The following is an 18,462-nucleotide window of genomic DNA, read 5'->3' on the forward strand; positions in this document are numbered from 1 at the left end:
TTTGCTCTCCTTGCCTGAGAGATTTTCCATCTTTTTCCCGCCTCAGTATGATGCCTGGCTTTGTCAATATCTGTCTTACATAATCTAAGATCGTAGTTATCACAGCAGCATTACGGGAGACTTAGCAAGTTCATAGGCAGTCAAATCTAATTATAGAGTACCAAGGTACTCTAGGAAGTCTCCTGAAATTTAATACATTTAATACTGACCATACTTTTTAACAACATTGTATATTTTTTAACTTTGTAAAATAATTTTTACGTGTCTACCAACGGTCTTGTCAGTCAGCAGAAGCAATAGTGGCACTGTTCAAGTTGCAGAGTAAATGAGGCTTCTGCTAAATGCCTGTGTCACATAAAAACTGTCCCTTTTGTAATATTTTCATTGTTTCTTTTGTATAGACATTTCCCATTAAAGCATGAAAAACTTCCCTTGACTTAACAAGCTATTATAAACAGTTGGAGTCGCTGCATCAATTTTACAGTCATCCAACTCCATCAATTTCAGGAGATTCATAATATAAAACACAATATAAATGCCTCTCTCAAGCTCATGATTTCATGAAAAGAGGATAAAGAATTACAGAGCACCCTGTGTGCCTGTATGTGACGTGTTCTTCCCTATTCCAAACTCCTAGCTGGGTTAAAGACTTTCTTGGAGAACTGAGCAAATCACAGGAAATGCTGGAGCAGGACGGATGGCATACAGGGATTAGATGGGGGTACTTAACGCAAGGCACCTTCATCTATATTCAGTGACTTAAACAACAAGGTCTTAGATGCTGATGTATGTATCTAAATATAGACAATAACTACTAGCAGAATGCCTGTTAGAGGCCACCACCACTACGCAGCTAATCAAGGAAGCACCTTCCAAGGCCTGGTCCAACTTTGACACTAGGTAAAGGTTAGCTTTTCCCAATGGCAAACTGACAAATGTAGGAGCCTATCCTCGCTTCACTACCACTACATTGCTTGCATAAGCATGGGGGTGAACATGACACTGAAGCCCACATAGGCAAACTGTTGCTCTTCAGTGGAAATATAATAAATTGCAATACTGCAAATAAAAGAAACGAAAATTAAGAACTTATTAATACAAGCTTTGTTTCATTTGAGCATCTCAGCAACCTCTTTTTATTTATTTTATGTATTTTATATATAAGTAATAAAGATTGAAAAGAGACCAGACTTTTTCTGTATGTAGATTGAACTCCTTTGTTTTCATTGTCAGGGCTTTTGTGTCTGGTTGATCATGCCATAAATACATTCAGAAGCATTAGTATCTTATTTAAAGAAACAAACTATAAAGGAAAGGTAGGTGTCTATACAGTACATACACAATACTTTTTTTAAGGCTTAAAAAAAAAAAACAAGAACAAAACTTTCATGTTAGAGAATTTTCTTACAAATTACTCCGTGGAACTTTTTCCTATTAGTGGAAAATGTAACACTCAAAAAGGTAGTTGGACAAGACAACATTTTTGGTCTGAACGTACCTAGGAACACTAGGCAGATCACTGTTATTCTTCAGAAAGCAGCTCTGACTTTCAGCTAGGTTTGTCCTCTAGTAAGAGTGCTTATAGAGCATCAAGTATTTGCAGTTAGCCTCTTAGAAATACTTTTTCTCCAGCCAATCCTACCTCTACCTCTGCAAAGCTGGCACTGGTGCTTGGACAGCAGGCTCTATAACCCTGCCAGGGGGCGGCTGCACTGAACTTTGCCCTGCCATCGGACACCAGTGCCCGGAGAGGAGGTATGGTAGGATTGTGGGAGGAAAACTGGGAACACAAGGTAATTCTGCTCAAACAGCCAAGTTGTTTGCCAGGGCCTAACATAGAAGGACAAGGGCTTGAAGCCCAAAACAGAGGTGCAAATTGCTTGGTACTCAGGCTGTGGTCTGCTGCCTGCATGCATAAAATACTAAGGCACTGATTCTCCAAGTGGCTTAGTGAACGTACGTATCTTTCAAACTGCTTTCAAAATCCAACCTGAAGATCAGCTAACTTAGGCTCTTCTTTTACAGGTTTCAAAATCTTGCTAGTTTTCAAATGTAAAAAGTTAGTTGTTACCTGATTTGGTTTCTTTTAAGTGACTCTTTAGACATCTACCTTGCATTTATAGTTTGTTTCTTTAAATAAAACACTGATGCTTTTGACTGTATTTATGTCATGGTGATGAAAATCTTGTGGCTGGCTGTAGATGTGATGTTTTTATTATGGAAATATCTACCAGCATTCTTACAAATTCAAGTATTTCAGGCTGCTATGCCGCAGTTGATTAAAGGGTTTGCTTACATGACACCTCATGCTGCTTTATACTAGCTAACTCTGGGATACAGAAAAACTTGGATGGAATGACAAGGAGCACCACCATTCAATACTTCTGCAGGTCCTGGTGAAATCCATGTTGTTGTAGCTTGCTTCTGAAATATGGGAGCTACCTGTTTCAAAGCCGGTATGGATACATTAACATAAATTGCAACCACATACCATACATGTACAGGGCTGACACACCCTTACTAATTTGGATTACAGTAATTTAAAATTGTAATTAATAAGAAATTTTAACTAGTTATATTATAACTTTATTAGAGTTACAATTAGTTCAAAGCTTTAAAGCAGTTTAAACACAATATAGTTACATTAAATGTGTATAACTTTAAGCCGTGATCCAGATTGATGAAAGCAAGGAAATTCAAGTATTCCTTGTTACAGCTAAATGCACTGTTACCTCTACACAAGGTGAGAGTCCCATGCTGACTTAACTGTCCCTAGTTGAGCATAAAGATGTCTAAATATAAATATGCACGTAAGCTTGAAAAGCTAAAGGATGAAGCAGCACCACTGACTTTATACTTTCAAGTGCTTGAGTCAGATAATCCACATAAGTTATCCTTTGAACTACCTCAATATCACCAAGAAGTTTTGGAAGGATAATAAGAAGAGCATTACCTGAATCAAAGCCTTTGATTGCTTCTTTGAATTTGTTGTCATCCTGAGATGATAAAAGTAAAGGAAAGTTCTCTTGAAAAAAAAGTAAATGTTAGGTACTTAATAGGCCAAGAGGGTGTACTTTGTGCAGCTGCTCTAGTGCTTACTTAGAAAACTTTTACTGAAGGCCTATTATTTATCCAACAGATTTGAATGCTTCCAGAGGAGCAATTTCAATCTATCACAAAATTACAAGCTTAGAGCACATTATATGTTCCAGAAATGGGTCATAAGTCTTAACAAAAAATCATCACCCGGCCTGTAAAGTACCTACATCTAACACTAGCAATCTTGTTTTTATGCACCAACAGTAATGATAATCGTACTTCGCTCTTTTAGAGCAGTCTTTACTCACTGGTCTCAATGGTCTTTAAAAAGGAAGGTAAAAATTATTAACCTCATTTTACAGATCAACAGAGGGATGAGGCAACTTCTCCCAGATCACACAGTGTGTCACTGACAGAGTTGGTGAAAGATAGCAGGTTACTGATGTTCATTCACTTCAGTGCTTCTGCCACAAAACAATATTGCTTTTCTCAAATGGAATCCTTCTGAGGGAAGAAAACATCAGTCCTATCTGCTGCACTGGAAGCGCAGTGGAATAAACAGGCCAGCATATTGCCCTGCTCTTTTCAGCCCTGATCTTAAGTTGCTATTCATTGCTTTAATCCTTCCTAGCTATGCCTACGGATTCTGCCTCTGTTCTCAGGATTACAGGGACAGCGCAAGAGGAGTCTCTGCCATCCTCCATTCCTTCCTCAGCCATCCTTTTGATGAGAACAGCAGGAGAGAAAGTGAAGCCCATTAAGTCAGCAGCCCTCCAGAGCTGTCTCACTCGCTGATGGGGACAGGAAGGATGACATCATTGGACACCACGGCCGCTAATGCCTTTCTCAGTTTACACTCAGGAAACAACTGCCTTCATATTGAAATATCAGAGGAAGTCTAAATGCTCCTGGGAAACAGATGATCTGAAGTAGCTTACAAAGGCCAACAAACACTCCAGAACCGCCACAGAGGAAAGGGAAATAATCCCTGGATACAGAACTGGCTCTGTGCCTGGACAACCATGGACTTGCCATCAACTTGCCACCGGATCACTCAGCGTATCAGGGCTCTGCTGTGCTACGCTGCCATCACAAGTCAGAGTGGTCACAAAAGGCTTCACCTCCATTCTCCAGTACTGTCTGCAGGCCTCTGCTAGGGCAGCACGCTAGGGTTGCCAGCTGTGCAGCATGAACTAGAGTAATTTTGAGAAGCCAGTCTTGATGACTGGCCTTTGTCACCCGAGATTAGAGATAGGATGGCACTGCGTACCTCTGCATTCTCTTGGGATGCTTCAGAGAGAGCTGATCATACCAACCTTAGCACAGCCTGTAGGCATAAGAGTGTAATACCTGGCTCATTCCTGCTCCCATCAAAACCACAAGAACTCCCTTCACTGCAGATCAGTAGTACGTACTGTGTTTTGCAAAGGAATTGTAAAAAAATAAGAGTAGGTGAGATTATTCAAATAATAATTTTGCTGCAATTGGATTAAAAACATCAAATCACTTTTTCCACAGATCTTAAAGACAATGTTTTCTGCTATAGAAATTTACACAGCCTTATTAAACGTTAATAGGTTAGGGAAGCACCACTGAAAACTTTCATCTTAGTGTAACATCCAAAGCCTTTTAACAAAACAAATCTAGTCAATATGAAGTAGAAATGCAGTCCAAAAAATAAAATAAAATAAAATTACCTGCAGCTGCTGATCTAGTTCTGGAAATGCCAAAGGGAAGGAGTTTTCAGGTGCATCATCATCTAAAAGGTACACATTACATTAAAAGCCAGTATCTACCCAAAAAGGGCATTTCAAATGATCTGTTCAATATAGATCTAAATTGAATATACTCACAATAATACCAGGATTAGGCAAACACTTCCATATAGGTTTATCTTTCTACACTTAAGATATCTTAAGAGACTCATTGTAAATAAAAATGGGTGGGAAATAAAATGTTTAGGTGCTGGGAAAGCAGAAATCGTTTTTATTATTATTATTATTATTATTGCAGTGATTAAGAAACAAAACAAAAACAGTTACAGAAGTTAATACATGTGGTAATTTAATACAAAACAATAAATTCAAGCAATCTTTCTCCCTGAGATATCCATTACAGTGCAAAATAAAGAACCCTCCACAGACAGCATCCTTACTATAAAAGAGCTCATGACTGGAATGAAAGGGAAAGATATCTTACACATCACAGTACAATGACTTACCAGGGATAAAACAACAATAATAGAAATCTTTCCTCCCACTATCCAAAGGCAACCACAAGAACATGCAAACCAGACTGGCAACCCTATAATTGGAAGACCATTACCTACATAGTCATGATTAGCGCAGCGAAGCACCACAAACTTCTCCATGCTACAAGGGAATGCCTTTACTCTAACCTGTAGATAACACTCCTTCTGTACTAGAGTTAGTTCATTCATGACAACAAGCCAAACTGTGTTTTCATTTATTTCTTTATTTTTAGTACAGGCTTTCAGCAAAGGTGGGACAGAGTGTGCCAGTTGCGTCAGTGTTGTGGTGTGGACACCTGCCCACTAGTAGCTGGACTGAGATCAGAAATATGAATCATACTCAGTAGCGTCACAGCTAGCCACTGCAATATTTCTTTCTCAGTGACTTTCACACTATCAGTTTTGCATTGGATTGTGATGACTGTTTATGTATCTTACTACAGGTTATGGGAGGTGAAGAGAAGGTTACTATTAGCTAGCTTACAGAGTTATTTGTAATGTGTCAAAATTAAACAAGGATGGCTCTCACAGGAGAAAATTGCTACCATAGGTCAGATCTAGCAAACTGCTCTATGCTGGCTGACCTGTATGCTACAACAAAACCCAAACAGGATTAAAAGAACCACGTGTCAAAGCAGGATTCTGTACGTTCTTAAAGAGTACAGGCTAGGATTTAAATTATTTGACAAGCATTTGTTATCTCTTTATCCTGCCATATAGCAAAGTAGGTTAGGGCAAACAAGTAAACTAACCCCTTTACCCTATGAAGAACAAACATACTGGCTAACAGTTTGAACTTTGCTTTAACTAGCACAGGCAGAGCTGTACACCACTGGGAAGGGATGCCCAGAGAGGGGAAAAATACTATGATAAAGAAGGCAAAAGTAAAAGTTTTTGAACTTCTGTAGAAAACAGCGAAGGGGTATATTTTTATGGGGTAGGGGTCTTGCACACGAAGTCATACCCCACCACTTAACTTCATTTTGTACACCATGTCCTGTACACGCTTATTCTGGAAAATATTTAAATTGCTTTAATTGTAGAGTTCTATCTCATTGACATGCAAGTGTTTACCTTTAATTTGCAGTTGCTTTCTTGTACAATATTTAAAAATAGACTAATATTCTAAAAGAAGAAGGATGAATCATAGAGCAGGGCTAAAAGGAAGGACATAACAGGACTCAGTCAGACTAGGGGTACAGCTGCTATACAAATATTTGGCTGAATAGCTGTTAAATATTCTGACAGAGATATTGGACCAGAGCAGTGGACAGCAGTTAAGCTACTATTTGTTTTGACAATTCCTGCACTACAGGCATTGGTACAGTAGCATTAAGGAGGGAACTCTGACAAAATTTTAACTTAAGGAAAATTGAAGCAAAAGCAACCCCAGATGCATTTAAAGAAACAACAGCCAATAACCACTTTTTCACTGAATAAGATATTAATAAGAAAAAATAGTTTCAGAATATTAGAAGAAAAATGGATTATCCTCAGAAAGAAAAAAAGAAAAAAAAAGTTGGAATTACTTTTGAAAGGATGGAATACAGAGAAAAATTACTACAGAGGAAATCCTTTCAATAAGCAGATGTTCCCTGCTTATTTTCTGAACTCAAGTGACTGAGTCAATGGTACTAAAAATAGAACATATTGGTATCCTAACCATTATGGCATACCATAGTACATTTTATAATGGGCCTGCCCTAGCATCTATTGAACAGCTGTTAGGGTTTTTTTTAGTTATGCTAGTTTAAGACTTGTTTAAATCATCCTCTCGATGATGTTCAGCACATCAGATAAGCTGGGGTCTTCAGTAGCTTGAAATTTTTCTGAGCTCCTAATTCTCTCAGGATCCTTTGAAATTTTCATCTTAAGTATTCATCCCACAAAGAACTAATGGAAACCTCCACAGCTAACTGCAAGCTTGTTTTTGAGAAAAACAACAAAAAACCTTCCCCAAAGCTTTCAGTGAAATAAATTATTTCTTCAGGATGGTCATTGCACTGTTGTCAAAGTAACAACCACAAAAATAACAACAAAGAGCACTTGGTAAAAATTAAACACATTTAGATTTCGCAGAAGGGAAAAGCAAATGACAGCAATTATTCACCTCCGAAGACTCTTATGAGGATGTTTGCAGAAAATCAAGAGGAAAGAAACTCTTGCACTTTATTGCAAAAGAATCACTAGTGCCCTTAATGTTACACAGGGGATCAGGCTAAATCACATTGGCTTCTAGCCTTAAAAATCTATGACTCTAAAAATCAGAAACAGTGAAAATGTCCCAAGTGTCAAAGAAAATATTCTGAAGATCAAAACACATTCATAACTACCTCCTTATCTCCTAGTCAATTTCGAAATATCTCTTTCTCTTTTCCTCAGTTTATTATTAGCATTTAATGAATGCCTAGTTATAAGGAACCGTTGATATGATCAAGGATACTCCTTCTAATAAAGTCAGTGGCTTTTTTGTGCCACAAAAGCCTGAAAATAATTAGGCTGATTCTTCACCAGACACAAACAGCATCTCGCCCCTGCAGTCATAATTTCACTCCTCCCTTCCTGGTTGCTCATAAAGAAAATGGATTTATAATGAAAGTCGGTTGTTGAGAGTATATCTTGTGAAAAAAAAAAGATCATAGACAGCAATTTGCTGTATCTGAAAATGAGTCAAGATTCTGGTCAAAATAATCCAAGAAAGAATGAAAAATGTGCGTGTTGAAATGAAACACATGAAATGAAAAGTGTGTGAATTTTACAGCCATCCCAGTAAACTCAACAGCACTAACCTGTGATGTGAAGGAGTCAGATGAGACACTTCATCAGTTTAAGTGAAAATACCTGATGCGTGATTTCTAAATGAGTAGCACTTCCTGATTGCCCATGGATCCTGAAACTAATTTTGAAGGTCTATATTTAAAAGTGTACTAAAGGTAAAGACCTGTACTCCAATTACAAAGACGAACTCGCTGCACATACAGTTGACATTTTTTTTAACCAAAGACTCTGTTCACATATATGGAATAGTTTGACTTTCATGTTTGGTTCATCAGGTTCATACATTCTGTGTTTGTTGCCGAAAACCCTCGTTATAACGCAGAGCATGAGAGACAAAATCTCAAGGGAATTTAATTCCTCCTTTTACTTTCCTTTCTCTTGGGCTGAGACAAAGCATCCTTCTGTTTCAAAGCCAGCTCTCTGACCATTGCTGTAAGAAAGCTAACATAACAAAAGAACAAGGTCCCTATGCTGCCCAGCCAACACACCTTCCTGCTGAAATGGCGTGGTGGGCAGAGGTGTGTGGGCATAGCAAGGCTAAGTCACTCAACCTTTGTTGTCCAGCTGAGGTCTTGTCTCTCTGCTGATAGCACCTATTAATACAAATGTGATGATGGACTTATAACGTGTGATACAGAGGTTCACTCAGGCAATCTGATTTAGAAAGCTGAACTATACTGAGATGCACTGTCTTCACAAAAAAAAAAAAAAAAAAAAAAAAAGACATATTACTTATTAGTGATCTCCAGATGCATTCTGTCCCCTGATACATTCTAATATTGTATGTTTAAGAATGCATCACTCTTTCTGGAAATCTTCACGTAATTGTGTCCTGGACTGACAGAGATTCCTATAGCACAGACCTCCATGATGCAAATAAACAATCAAAATCCCTCACACTTTACTGTCTGACTGGCAAAATGTCTGGTACAGTGGAGAGTAACACTCCTGTCTTTCCCTACATGTCTACTCCATTTAGCTGAACTGTGGGCTACAGGCAAGAGTTGATGAATAAATACTTTAAGAACAACATCTGATTTATCTGCAATATAAACTCACAAATTACAGTTTCTCTAGAGTCTTTGCAAAGATAGAAATAGAACATAAAAATTTAAATGTGTTAAAAGCACATTAAGGTTGCTAAATCAAGCACTCAAAATTTAGGAAATGCCAATCACAACTCTGCTTCCTTGAGTAACTGAGTTATGATCCAGTCTTTAATTATACAATCAGATACTATTTTTCTCTTCTACATGCGTGGGCAAGTGTATTCAGATCTCTTCCTCCTAAATTAAAGAATTAAATTGGTAACATAAGTAGGCTGTTATCCTGTAAGTGGATCAGCCCTCGCACAGGAAAGCTGCTCGAACTCTACTGCAAGCACTGCAAGCGACCATGGGACAGCAGCGGAAAGCTGTGTATGGGGGCCCAGCCTTGGCCCTTGGAGGGCAGTGAGGTCCAGAAGCCACAGTGCTGGTTACTGACAGACGAGCGTGGACCGATCGAGTTGATCCTGGAAGGCTGTGTGGCTAAGTGACTGGGACTTGGCACTGCTGCATGAAACTCCCTGGGTTCTATTCACAGCCCTGCCTGAAACGACCTTACGCAACCCCTTGGTTACCTCACTCGTAAAATAGTGGGGAATGGTCACTGCCTGACCCAGGAATAGGCTATGAAGGCTTGCTCAATAATAAGAGTTGTAGACCTCCCCAAAATAGAAGCAGCCCATAACACAGGAGGTAAGAGCAAAACCCTCCTACTCAGTATACCTTCACCTAAGCCTAAAGTGTCCTATGAGGAATGTACAGCCGTTATTCCTTTTTAGGGTATCTCACTTAAGTTCCTGTCTAACTTCCCCAAAATACAACAGTAGGTACTTCCTATCCTAATAAGGTCTGGCACTCAGAATTTATTAAACATGTGGGGCTGCAAAGACATGCACGAGCCATAACCAAAAAGTGAATGCACTGTGATGTTCTCATGTTGTCCTGCTGTAAAAGTATCTTATTTATAACCCAGAAATGCCCCAAAGTCCTCAAACATGGGTCCATTATGCCAGCCTCTGGACAGACAGGCAAAGTGGCAGCATGTTTCCCCTTCAGAAGCTAACAGCATGTCTTTAGATAAGAAGCAGCAAGTGGGGTGAGGTAAGTGAGTGATGATTCTTGTCATTTCCAAAGACCAAGCCACTTATTTGAAGGTTGGGTGCAGATTTAGGAAACTAGCCTTATAATTTCTTGCCATATATTTTAGAAAACTCCATCAGTTTTCAATCAATACTTTGTCAACTGGAAAGCCTCTGTTGCCATTGCAGTGAAAATGAGTATGGAGTAGGGATTTGAAGCTTGCTATTGAAAAACAGCCATGGCAAAACAGTCCTGCATGATCAGCTATATAAAGCAAAAATTCCTTATGGACACTAGGAAAACAAAGGCATAAAGAAAAGTAAAGTCATTTACTATGCTTGCAGAAATACTACATTGTTCTGCTGTCTGTTCGTTTCATTACAAGATGTATGTTTTACCTTTGTTATCAGTGATTTTTCCTGAGGGTGCTACCAGAGGTATAGTAATTTCAAATGAAAGAAGTTACTAACAATTTCAAAACAAGTCATTGATCACCACTTTTACAAGCAGAACTTTTCAGCCAGATTCAAGCTCTTTTTTCTAGAAGAGAAAGTGAAGAGATGTTTACCTATAAAACTTAGATCTATTACATAAAATAAATCCAGTAAAAGTTCCTGTTATAATCATTCTATCTTAATATGTTCAGTAAATTATATTTAAATATATAAATTAAGACATACTGAATTTAATTGGTTTAAATAAATCGATGTTGACAAACTACAATGAACTTTCTATTTGGGAACACTTACTTAAATTTTGGCACACCATATTCACTTTAACATGTATTAGTTTCCAAGTGATATAAGATAGGCTGATGTCTCAGATTCATCAATTTAAAACAGTACCTTAAGTCAAACTGGTGCAATATGGTGTGCAGACACACCCCAGGAAACCTATGTTTGATGCCAGCTTAGTGAACTTGAGTAAAAGAGCCAAAATAGACATCTATATTTACAGGAATAAGAGATACACAATAAAACTGTCATCTTATATAGCACCCCTGCCAGCCACTATTCTTGAGACTTTTAAGGAACTTGTTAGCCTACTTTCACATTAAACACACTGCACAAATCTGGCCGGGATTTCAGTCATCATGTGTTGACTGAAATAATATAATGCAATTAAGTTATTTCTTGTATACTCAGGATAAGCCAGCTCCTCTCTTGTAGGTCAGTTAACACAAAGTAATCTCTTCTCAGGAGTTAAGAGCAGTTTCTCCTTTCACTGCTTCTCACACCCAGCACTTGGTTACAATCCTAGCCAGTGAGATAATCACCACCCAGAAGAAACATTCCATTTCCCCTTTTTATATCTAGTTATGCTGCAAGTTCCTCCGAGTAAGCAGTTGTACAGCCCCCGGAAGGATAATGCAGCATTACTTAGTGAAACCTATCACTGTGCCTTTCAAATGAGATAAAATTCAAGGAAAAGTTTAAGTCATGCAGATTTCCTCACCGCTTAGCCCTGGTGAAGGACTTCTCAGATACACCCTAGCAGTACAAAAGCCTCACCTGATGCTTTACTGTCACACAAAAAGCAAGTAACTCCTGTTTGAATTAAAAGCAAATATGCTTGTCAAGGAGGGAAAAGACTTTTTTTTTTTTTTTTTTAAGATGAGCTGCAAAAAAAAGCATATGTTATATACTTATTTATGCTATCTAGCATAAATAAGTTGATTCAACTATGGTTGAATGAACATAGTTGATTTGAATATCATAGTTGATTTGAATCAACATAGTTGATTCAACTATGGTTTGCTGGAAATCTGCAAACCTGATAAAAGCTTATTTGCTTTGCCTTCTTTGAATATGTTAAATATAATAACATTTATACGTTCAGGCTTACCACTAAAAGCAAGAGTAGAAATCATGTGATGTGGTAAAACAGGATGCCAATTTAGACCTCTTACTACTGCAAGGGAAAATATGGTACTCACTTTACCAGTTTCATTTCAGTTTTATCATTATTCACAGAAATTCTGGAACTATGGAAAAGTTCAACAAAATGTAACAGAAAAAAGATTACCTTTCTGCAACTAAGATTCTTTTTATAAATGTTAAGAGAAGCTGAAATTATTAGCAGGATAGAAAAGTAAAAAATAAAATATGATGCAATGTTAAGGAAGCTAGGCTTCCTGCCTTTCATGTCCTTCTTCTTCCAAGCTATTCACAACCTTGTTATTTCCTACTGCCGTCTCTTGTCACAAACCACTCTACCCTCTTTGATTTTCCCATGGTCTCAGCTTTCCCTGACTTGTTTTCACTGTCTCATATAAACATTCTTCTTCCACAATTCATAAGAGCACTCCCTTTCTTTTACATCTCTCTTCAAGACCTAGCTCTGCCATAATTCCTGTAAGAAATGTACCATGCTATTATATCTTCAGAGGTGAGAATGATTCATTATTACTTTCTATAATAAAAATGTAATTACCAGCTTATTATAGTTTATTTAAAAAGGGCACCGAGACAGCCACATATATTTCTTTATATTCCTTCTCCCAGTCTTTCAGGATCACTCATCTTTATGGCCTCCAAGTTTTGTGCAATAATATACTTAAATGTTTGTTTTTAAATCTCCTTGCATAATAGATTAGATACTATTTCAGGCTTGTAGCTGTTAATTAATATTATGCAATAAGAAGCTATTATTATTATTAGCTATGTATATTCTAAAATATCTTTAAATGAGAAAATGATATCCAAACTAAGACTATTCACACAAAGCTCAGGAAGAGACCTCACACATTATCCTACAGCACATGTCGTCCAATAAAGCAATCATCAGCACTGGGTTTCAGTTATCATTATCAGAGATCCTTATATTTCACACCATCAACACGTCTCAATCCTTACTCCAGGCACTCACCTCTATCAACAGCTCAGCCAATTTTTTAAAAGATGCTTCACAGCTTCCTATCTACTTTATTACACTCTGATTTTTACTGTGTGCCAACAGCTCTCTAGATCTTAATAATATTTAAGGTATAAAGTAATAATATTCATTTATTTTAAAGGCCAAAGGGGCCACGTGCACACAGGGCACATTTGGGGAAATTAATGCTCAGTCAGCAATTGCTGACAGGATAAACATCAGTGAAATTTCTGCTACTTTCTTACGAAGCATGACATGTGGGGCATCCGTTTCCTGAAACCTCTCACCAAGCTGGGCACATGTGGCACTTTCCAACCTTCCTGCTGAAGGGAAAGTCTCTTCCTGTTCTAGCCTCATCCACAGTACAAAATGTCTTTTTTCTTTTTTTTTGTTTCAAAACTCCCCCCAAACCAAGCATACTTTAAATACAAATAATTTTGATAGTTAATGAAAATCTTTAGTATATTCCACAAACCACATAAAAAAAAAGTTAAGATCTAAAATGTCAGTCAAGTCATTTTAGTCTAATGAAATTGTTAGTGGAAACAGAAAAACTGATCAAATGCTCTTACTCAGGAAAAAAATCCACCCATTACACTGGACTTCATTTGGTATTGTAAACATGGGTAAAAACACATAAAACTTAAAAGCAGTTATTTCCTTGTGGTTTGATCTGTAAATTAAACTGTACCTGGGGTTTCATTCAGGCTGAAGGCAATTCGTACTGGCTTATCAGCAGGTACCCTGGCGGTGGTGATCATGTGGGCACTTGAGCCAATGCTTTTACTTGTTTGTTCCAGCTGAAATAATACAAACAATATGTTTATTACAGAGCATGTAACACCATTCAACAAATGAGTTTTACTGCTTTACATGCATTCATAGCTGCCTTTCTCATTCTAGCTAAGCAATGTTTAGAATGAAAGTCAAGGGAGCGCCATTTCACTTTTCCATTTAAAAAGGATTTAAGTGAAATTCAGTGCACAGCCTGCCTTTCTTCTGCTATTTGTAGGTTAGAAAGAACGATGGCAAAGGAAGCGTCCCCTCTCCTCACCTGCTTGCTCCCCGCCATTGCCCCTTCAGCAAGCCTTGACTCGTGGCAATGCTGCCTGGTTCTGAAGGTGAAGAAGGAAGAAGGGGTGGGGAGATGAGAGTAACATGACCCCAAGCCTGCCATGTGATTGGAAACGTGCACACCACTCCACATGGTGTCAACGAGGAGGCACCCATCCTCCTACCTTCCACCCATCCTCCTACCTTCCACCCATGCTCCCCCATCAAAGGGTGCCTGGTAGTTGCACACTCAATGGTCAGAAAGTTAGTGGCTCGCCAAACCTTGGTGGTGATTCCTCAGTGGAACTCTCTGCAGGTGTAGGGGTCTTTCTGCATGGGTTGCCTCCCGGATCCAGACCTTAGTCAGTCCTCGGTATTTCCTCTGAGACCACCAACTCCACAAAGAGGTTTTAAGGAGATGAGACCCTGCCCATTAAGAAAACTGCTCATTCGTTTCAAGCAGGGCACCGAAGAGTTGTTGAGCAACAAAAAATTTTGTTACTACTGATCTGTAATGCTACCATTAAAACATCTCAGACCACTCAGAAGTTGTACACGGAGTTCGTAGTGTTTAACCTTTTGAATGAATAACTTTGTTTGAACTCTATTAAATAGCTGAATGTAAACTTAATCTCCTTGTATACCTAGCACAAAGCTGCTAAAATTCACAGATATTAATTTTCTGATTAGCTCTATGTGGGGAGAACGTGAAGTCAGTGGGACTTCATGCACGCAAAAGATCTGCCCATAAAGAAATTATTTTAGGACTGAAGACTATGCTATACAGAGTGCATTGTACTCATACCAACTATGTGGACAAATACGAGAGTAGCATTTAAATCACCATAAAAACTCCTCGGTCAATTAGAAACCAAATTCTTCAGAAAAATACAAACAAATTACTAAAAGTTGTACCACATATCACCAGATAACATGGCATTTAGCAAGTGAAAACACAAGCCAATTTCCTAAGGCAGTAATTGTGCGTTTTTTCAGTGAAGTAGCGATTGTATTGCAGTGAAATCCCAACAACCCATTCCAATTTACACTTAATTATTTGGCAGTCTCAGAAAGTCAATAGAACAGAACAATATTACAGGATTACAATCTTCCTTGGTGATGCACAAGTGAATCAAATTCTTCCCTGGCATCACTGTCTTGCAATCAGGGTAAGAGTATCCTATTTGTGTTTGGCCCATTAATTTCAGCATTTCTTTTTATTTGCTTTGTCTGCCTTAATATTTAGCTAACAGAGTGACACAGTTACTCTGTAGCATTGCTATCAATCATTCATTCACTCTGATCAAATAAATTATTATTTAAAATTCTTAATCTTGTCTAAAAGCAACAAATATTCTAAAATCATTGCTTTAAATAAATCTGATTTGGAGCTGTGAATTTCTCTTTCTACTGATACATGAAAGATATCAGGAATTATTCGCTATTCTGTATTACTAATCTTCAAGACACACAAAAAAAATTGAACTGAAATCTTTTGGGCATAGACAAATAAAGGTTAAATAACTGCCCCAGTGTATGTTTTTGGTCTCAGGAAAAGATTTCTGGAGTTGACCAAAATATTCTATTTTGAAGTGCACTGCATCAGACTAAATAACTTTTACCTTTTTGGCATTATTGATCTCTTATTTTTCCCCCAGACACTCACTTTATGTGAAACATCTGAGACATCTCACTATTTTAAAAAATCAACAGAACTACTAATCCAAAATTCTTTAATCATATTTCCTTTCTGTATCTCCCAATAAAAGGTAAAGGAAAAAAAAAAAAAAAAAAAAAAAGAGAGAGAGAGATTTTAAGTTGTAAGAATATCCTTGAAACAAGGCTGTTCCCTATTCTGCATCAGTTCTCCTGATACCTGCTATCACAAGTGGTCTTCCACATAACAGTATACTTCACAATTCATATCATAGTCTAAGAAATTAAAGTATTCTGCTAGAGGATTTAAATTTGCCACAGCACATTGGCAGGAATAAACCTGTTGTCCTATCCCAGTCACATATTCTGTGGTCTTCAATATCTTTAAATTACCTCTCTTAACCACCTGCTATGTGAGGGCAAAAATCAATAGCTCTTCAGTAAGTAATGGCGAATTCTATCATAACACAAGAGTGTTTGCATTTTATTCTAATTCACATAATTCACAAAAAAAAAAAAAGGAAAAAAATAAAAAGCAAATAAATCTCATCTTTATCCACAGTCATTACCATGCTATCTGATTTCTTATTGTACATCTGTACCTTCACTCAATTGTGTGCAGAATCCTCAAGCTCTTCATCACAAAAAAAAAAAAAAAGCAATCAGACAGAAAAGAGAGGGGTGGAAGCATTCTGTGTGCAAACAAGGTGATGCAGGAAACACAGCCTGACTGCCCCCCATCCCACCTGCCTCCTCCACACATGATGAACAGGATCTCTGCAGACAGAGATGAGTGTGAGTGGGCAACCTGGAATTTAATGAGATTTAATGAGCAGCCCTCTTGATCGTGGCAATTGCCTATAGCACTGGCTGCTGCTCCTGCTTCATAAAAAGCCTGTAGCAGAACTCAGATAATCTAAGTGTTGTTACAGCTCTATCAATTTAGTTCAGTTTTCACACCTGTTGCCTTACCTCACTTAGTGGAGTGTCTGCACTTGTATAATCCAGGGCCAGCCACTGCCTTGGCTTGTCGTTGCCTTTATGGAGTAAAGCTTCAATAAAAGAAAAGGCTGCACCTGCTGCATAGCAACAAACTGACAAGGTCTGAGAAGCTGAGACAGCTGTCAGGGCAACATGCTGCTACCTGCACTTCCCATAGGCTTTGCCGTCCCAAAAGATCGCCCTTTTCCGCTTTTCTCCACAATTCCGTTTTCCTTCCTCTCCTTTCCAGTGGCGAGGGATTATGATGCTGTCATGCTTCAGGGTGGAAAAAATCCTTCTGTCACAGGCATTATTAAGCAGCAAACTGTGGCGAGCCCAAGATTTTTAATTCATTAGTCCTGGCAAACCTAAAATACAAACAGACTTGCTTCATAGGACAGGAATGTTTTCAGCATGACCCAATCAGTGTCTGTGTCTATTCCAGCAAACTGGCAAAGATAGCATGACTCCAGTCAGCAAAAATGTCTGTGGCTCCAATCAGCTTGGGGTGACATTGCCAACTTGGACCGGCTACAAGCGAACTATCAAATGATAGCAGCAACTATCAGAGCGAGCAGCAAGGGATGGGCTCGGTGTTTTAGGCTCGGTTCATGCTGGCTTTGGTAAAGCAAGGCTCGGCTCATAACAGGCGATAGCGGGGCCGCTTTGGAGAGGCGATGGGCGAATTTCAGAATGCATACGCTGTGAAAGCAGATGTATTTATAGATGAACTGATGAGGATGGTGATAACTGAAGCTGACTAATTCAGAGACTGCACTGAACTCAGAGATTTCCTGACTAACTAGGTTTCCTAGTGTGATTTCTGACAGCATTTCTCAGCCTTGAAACCACAGGCAAGTAATTAATAGAGAAATCTTGAACTACCACAAAAGAGAACTTCTTCAGCTTGAACATTTATTTTCTGTAGCTGTATCCGGCACAAGTCCTGCATATGTGACTTTTTTATTTTGATTGACTGCTATCACAGACATTAAAACAAATGGAGATAAATGGAAAACAGTTACAAAATGATTAGACACAGTATCTTTATATTTACTGTTCTGTGATTGAAAAAGGGGTTCATCTTTTTTTTCTTTTTTTTTTTTTTTAAATATATATAATTCAAAATATGTTTTGGAGATCTATTTTTTTTTTTTTAAATTCCATATGGAAAAGGTTTATCTACCCTAAACCTCCTGTACAGGGACACTGCTAGATTCTTCTGTTGGCTCAGCCAAGATAGAACAAGGTTGCAGGACAGATTGACAAGTAAAGGTTGTCTGAAGTCAAATTTTCATCCTCACCTTCTCACCCTTCCTCACCTTCTGGCCCCAGCCCAGGATTGGTCTAATCAGTGCAAATCTCAGGAACCCAGCAGTTGCCCTTGTGGCCTCAAAAGACCTTTTTCATACTTTGAAATGACTAAACTGCAAAGATATTCTACCCACACCGCCTTTCCGCCAGCAATGACCCGGGAGGGCATCAGACAGCTACACCATTAACTAGGTATCTGGTGAGGCCAGCTTTATAACTGCACTGTGAACTCAGAACAAGTTATAGGCTCTGGCCCAAAAAGTTACTCAAAAGTAGGCATTTTCTCTTCTCTTGATGTGTCCAGGACTAAAGAAAGAAAAAAAAAAAAAAAAAAAAAGAAGAAAAAAAAAAAAAAAAAGAGTGTTCCTCCCTGTATGTCTCCTTTGGAAG

General features: G+C 38.3%; 1 protein-coding gene across 4 annotated transcripts in view; it reads right to left on the bottom strand.

Moving 5' to 3' along the window:
* MAP3K7CL (MAP3K7 C-terminal like) overlaps window positions 1–17,420 on the bottom strand; it is a 30,889-nt gene extending 13,469 nt beyond the window's left edge. The window contains exons 1-5 of one of the 4 annotated variants that reach the window (XM_068689662.1): window positions 16,750–17,419; window positions 14,404–14,547; window positions 14,123–14,183; window positions 13,760–13,868; window positions 4,737–4,798 (exon numbers count right to left, since the gene is read on the bottom strand). In XM_068689662.1, the coding sequence (XP_068545763.1) occupies window positions 4,737–4,798; window positions 13,760–13,868; window positions 14,123–14,140 (189 nt within the window). In that variant the 5' untranslated portion in view covers window positions 14,141–14,183; window positions 14,404–14,547; window positions 16,750–17,419. Of the gene's footprint in view, window positions 1–4,736; window positions 4,799–13,759; window positions 13,869–14,122; window positions 14,184–14,403; window positions 14,548–16,749 lie in introns of those variants that run through there. The other 3 variants (XM_068689665.1, XM_068689671.1, XM_068689679.1) reach the window with 3 other exon arrangements.
* Between the last annotated feature and the right edge of the window lie 1,042 nt (window positions 17,421–18,462).

The sequence above is a fragment of the Anas acuta genome, chromosome 1 (assembly GCF_963932015.1).
Source record: "Anas acuta chromosome 1, bAnaAcu1.1, whole genome shotgun sequence".
NCBI classification, from domain to species: Eukaryota; Metazoa; Chordata; class Aves; order Anseriformes; family Anatidae; genus Anas; species Anas acuta.